Genomic DNA, 5,000 nt, shown 5'->3' on the forward strand with positions numbered 1-5,000 from the left:
TGAAAAAAAAATTCCTGCACAAGCAGTGAGCGGAAAAAAAATTCGTGCAAGCTGAAAATTAGCCTACCATTATATACTTTATTACAGCCATATTTTACTGCATACGCGCGATGCACTTTATGCTTGACGAACGAAAAGAAATGATCTGCGTGGAGGTCACCCCCGGATCAGGTTTGATACATGACCTGAACCTTTATTTTAATTCTTACTTGATATAAACTCTTCGTCGTGGGCACACACCACAAAAATTACGTATACAAGCCAGGGGCACACAGCTGAAGCGACAGCGACGAAAAAGATATGTGAACATAAATCCAATCGATGTAAACAAAAAAAAGCCCAAAAGACCCCAAAGAAATCACCCATCTCTTCCGGTTTAGCGGCAACTCCTGCAGAATTTGTGCTTACCCTACCCTCGAGGGATCCCTCTGTCCTCTTTTCACTCAGTATATTTCGTTCGCGGGCTCAGTCAATCCTGGAACACTTGTCCACTTCCGCCTCCTTTCCGCGCGGCGTAAGAAACGAAGCGAGCTGTGTCTGCACCGTGCTTTATAGTTTTAAAGGTAGGTGGCGATCGTTTTCTTTTCTCGGTAGACTGATCTCCTAGCTACCCTTTGATACATCCGATGCTTGAAAGAGATACCCTTCGGGCGAAGCCTTCCGGACTTTGAAATTGTGCATCAGGAAATCATGAACAGGAGATGAGTGGACCTTCGGACATGGACGGTGATTGAAGACTGATGCAAAAATAGATGATACAATAAAGAGTCCAAAGAAACGCTAAGACTTATACGGGATAACTCAAAATGAAGTGAATGAAAAGACTGAATAAAGTAATGCCAATTGGTCACCCGTTCACCACACCCCATCACTCGGCCAAAAAAAAAAAACGACAACAATTTAACTAAAAGTAGCAATTGAAGAAGAAATAGGACTGTAATAGGTCGCTGATAAGCCGGTTTGTTTGTTTTTGTCTTTTATCTGTTTGGTAATTCATCACTTGTGGACAAGGCAGCTACTAGTGCCAGTCCCTCCTGAGTTCTGAATTTTCAAGATGGCGTCGCTTTGTTATTTTCTAGTTTCATCCTATCGTTCAGCACTTTTTGCCCTTTCAAAATGTAACCTAGGCAGTATTTCGAGCTTTCTGATATGTCCTCCAGCTGCTGAGCATACTTTACAGCGAAATATGAAAGAAAATTCACGAAGAGGACTTAAAAACAAACACGTTTTTCTAATTTCTTCCTGTTTCAATGGCCCAAAATGATTATTAGTGTTTTAGTTACATGGATGATAGTAGACTTCAATTTGGCTGTCAGAGTTGTTCTGTCGTTTTAGTTGTGCGCTGTAGATCAATTCAAAAATGCCCGATTTTTTGCTCGTTTGCAGACACTGAGTTTAGGTCAGATAAAATAAGAAAATTTTAGTCTTGTCCGTGGCTACTTAAAAAATCTTATGGTTTTAGAAAGTAGTTCTGTGATGTGTTGTATCGCATACAAAAAATAAACTTCGCTCGTTAAATTTTGAGGGTTCTGTGAGTTTCAGAAAATTGTGAAAATTTGCTTATAAAAATGGCGTCCGAGGGGGTCGAATAAAGTGATGCTCGTATCTCTAGTACAAGAGCAGTGAAGAACCTATGTTTGGTATATTTGTCCATTACTCCACCAGACCTATCTATGATGTTAGTATGAACTTATTCTGTTGACCCCCTTCCGTTGACATTTTTAACATTTTGCCCGGTTTTCTCTGACAACCACTCTTAACATTTTTAGGTAGGGCTTTTATTACAAAGCAAATTTATACAATAGTAGGATTAGCAAAAAAGACCACAAAGGAAAATTTCGTAACAAATTTTCCCTTGGAAAAAAGTGAAAGTTGATAAGATCCTCAATCAAAAAAGCCGCTCGGCTTTAAGAAGTAATAAAGCTCACTCTATACAGGTTATTTTTGAGTCAAATCCAAGTTTTGTCTTGTTTATGTTCGTTCTGCAAAATCTCGTCAAGAGCACAGGTCACAGCTTGTCCGAAAACGCTCTTTTCTCCAGATTCCCAGTCACGGAATTTGATTTCAAAATGATCCACAAAACCGTGTCTTCGACAGAACCTATCTAGAGCCAACTCGTTTTCAAATATTTTCCCTTGCCCGATCCACTCCACTGATTTTAACTGTGAATCTTTAATATTTTCCGTCACTAAAACGCAAGGAATCGGCGAATAAACTTCTTGTGCGATCTTTGCTTTCCACTGCACGGCTCTGGCAAGCGATGACGGATTGCGAGGCCCCCAAAACACCAGTGCACCCTGGCTATGTTGAAAGAAGACCTTCGTCATGGCAGAAAATCGCTCCATATCCGAAATCTCGCATAGCTGAAGAACTATAGAGAAGTGACTTCTATAGTCTCCAAGCCGCAACCAGTTCACTCTTTTTAAGTAGAAATCTACGGAGTTGAAAGGGTGGATTCTAGCTGTAGGTTTAATTCCCAGGTAGTCTTTGATAAAAACGCCCTTTGCTCGAACCCCGCCTGTAAACTCACCAACGCAGATGATCTTCAATGGGTCCAGCTCAGTGCTCTCTTCCAAGCCCTCTAACGAACTGACGTTCCTTTCGAATGTTTTCATTTCCAAGAACGTGACTTTTTCCTTCATAACCTTTCCGTCTGCCACATCATTTGCATCCGTCAGGTCCATTTCGACCGTGTGCAAAACTTCCATTCCATCCTGCGGATTTGTGGATTCTGCGACCTCCATTTCCTGCGTGCGTAACACTTGTTTGATCGAGTCTAGGACTTCCATTTCGAACCTTACACTGCAATTCTGATCGATGTAATTTTCTTTTTTTTTTTTCGGGATGACTTTGTTGATCTGGTTGCTTTTTGTGAGCTATCCACTGATTCTTTCACGCGAATTTGATGGTTGTTTCATAACAATTGAAGGTTTTGCTGTAACACTGTTTACTTCAGTGTGTATATATTTTTATGCGTCATTGCAATGGAACGTGCTTTCAGTCAAGTTGATGGGCAAATACTTGACCCCGAGGTCAAGTGAAGTCTTCATTTCCTTTTTTGCCCCCGTTTTTCCCATTTATTTGGATGCATCTTTATCAGTTTTTTCCAGTTCTGTTTATATTTCACTACAAAAGTTTTCTTTGTCTAAAATTCTTTATTAGTACTTTAGGTTAATTTTTTAAAAACGTTGCAAACATCTGATGACCCTTGTGCAAGTGATGGTGAATGCAAGCTACAACATATAATATAAAAGTAAACAGCTTTTGTGTTACGGATTATTGATGAAGAATAGAAAATGAACTGTTCGTATGCTAATCACTACGCAGTAATCGATGCAAATTATACCTGCGTGCGTGATGTAATGATTCTGAAAATATCTATAGTCACCTTGTGCTCTAAGTTTATTTAACCTGCGAAATGCAGCCATTTCTTCTAGCTGCTCGCCGCTAGGGTGGCTAAAGTTTACTTGTGTAGCCAGCACTTTTGCGTTGCTTCATTGACGAGTGAAAAGAGACAATCTGGGTGCAGGTAGCCTGAATTAATTTAGCCATTTCACCCCTCTTCTGGTATCTTAACCCCTAGATGAAGTTACAAAAATTACAATGAGATGCCGAAACCAGGGGTGCACAGGTGTTGAGGCGACGAAAAAAAATGATGCGAATATAAATACAAATTGATGTAAATAAAGGTAATTTAAGGATACAAATGCCCCAAAAGGAATCAGTGATCTCTGCATCAGTTTGGCAGAATTTGTGCTTACACTACCCTCGAGAGTTCCCTCTGTCCATTCTTTCCTCAGTATTTTTCATCGCGGGCTCAGTCAATTCGGGAACAGTTATCAAAACCCTGCTCCACTTTCGCCTTTCCCCGAAGAAGCTGAGAGGTTTTCGCTGCACCGTGATTAGTTTTCAAGGTTGGTCGTAATTTCTTTTGTTGGTAAACTATTAATAAGCATTTATACTTTAATTGAGAGCTATGCCACACTTTCCCGAAAACTGAAAGCGAGAGCGAGAAATTGTTTCTGATATTGTCAAACAAATTAACCCTGGAGACTTATTCAGACGTTCTTTAGGGATGAAAATGAAGTAAGCTCGTATTTAGTTTGAGAGCTGTTCGCACTTGGAGGGAAAACAACCAATGTATCGTTTGAAGAGTTAAAAGGAAAAGAGACTTTCTTTGTGCGTGAATGGTTGAGGCAGAAAGGTCTATTAAAACCTTGCGAGATATTTGAAAGCTAATATAAACTTCGTGTATTGTACAATCAATGCAGCAAGTAGTTCGCTGACGAAACAGTTCCATCATGATGAGAAAATACTCATGTTGCTCATCGGTTGTTTGTTTATCATTCGCTATACTAAACGTCTTCGAAAATAAGAAAGGAATCATTGGGTTATTCCAGAAAAAATCCACATACTCACAACGGAAGGCATGCTGGAAAATCTCATGGGAGGGGGGGTTAACAGCTCTGGAAATCCAGATGAGAGGGGGGCTCTGAACCTAAAAATACATCCTCAGGGGTTTCTTTCAATTTTATCGATGTTTCAATCCCTTCAATCTATAAGTTTTCAAAAAAATTACTGAAATTAATTATTAAAAAATTAATTGCGTTTTCAAATTTTATTATTCCTTCAAACTATAGGCTCGCATTTGTTACTTTTGTAGCTAGAAGTGACGTGTGATAACTTGAAGATATCAAGAAAAATCGCATAATTCACAAACAAGTGCTCAATTCAAGTAAAGCAAACAATGATTTTTACCTTGAATTAAGAAGAAAGATCAATATTATTTCAGGGTGATTTAACACTAAACACACCTTACAAGTAAGCGTGGTTGTTTGTGATTGTTCTGCCACTATTTTGAAAGGCGTGTGGCTAGCAGTGTATAGCGTCATGTAAAATTCAACTAAGTGTCCTTTTCCCTTCTTTCGCATGCAGTCATTTTTTAACGACAAAGAGAGGTAAACCTGACAAAGAAGAGAACCTTTTATTTGAGTACATAT

The 5,000-nt window shown here is 39.3% G+C and overlaps 2 protein-coding genes across 2 annotated transcripts in view; one reads left to right on the forward strand and one right to left on the reverse strand.

The window, feature by feature from the left end:
• Positions 1-1,535: 1,535 nt before the first annotated feature.
• On the reverse strand, positions 1,536-2,968 carry LOC140926558 (ras-related protein Rab-38-like). Its single transcript, XM_073376285.1, has one exon. It carries the CDS (start codon positions 2,787-2,789, stop codon positions 1,950-1,952), a length of 840 nt encoding a protein of 279 aa, XP_073232386.1. The 5' UTR covers positions 2,790-2,968; the 3' UTR covers positions 1,536-1,949.
• An 880-nt stretch (positions 2,969-3,848) lies between these two features.
• LOC140925542 (E3 ubiquitin-protein ligase TRIM45-like) overlaps positions 3,849-5,000 on the forward strand; it is a 15,139-nt gene continuing 13,987 nt past the window's right edge. Inside the window, exon 1 of the mRNA XM_073375481.1 lies at positions 3,849-3,914. The gene's annotated coding sequence lies outside the window, so the exon portion shown is untranslated. The remainder of the gene's footprint in view (positions 3,915-5,000) is intronic.

This window comes from Porites lutea, chromosome 2 (assembly GCF_958299795.1).
Source record: "Porites lutea chromosome 2, jaPorLute2.1, whole genome shotgun sequence".
NCBI classification, from domain to species: Eukaryota; Metazoa; Cnidaria; class Anthozoa; order Scleractinia; family Poritidae; genus Porites; species Porites lutea.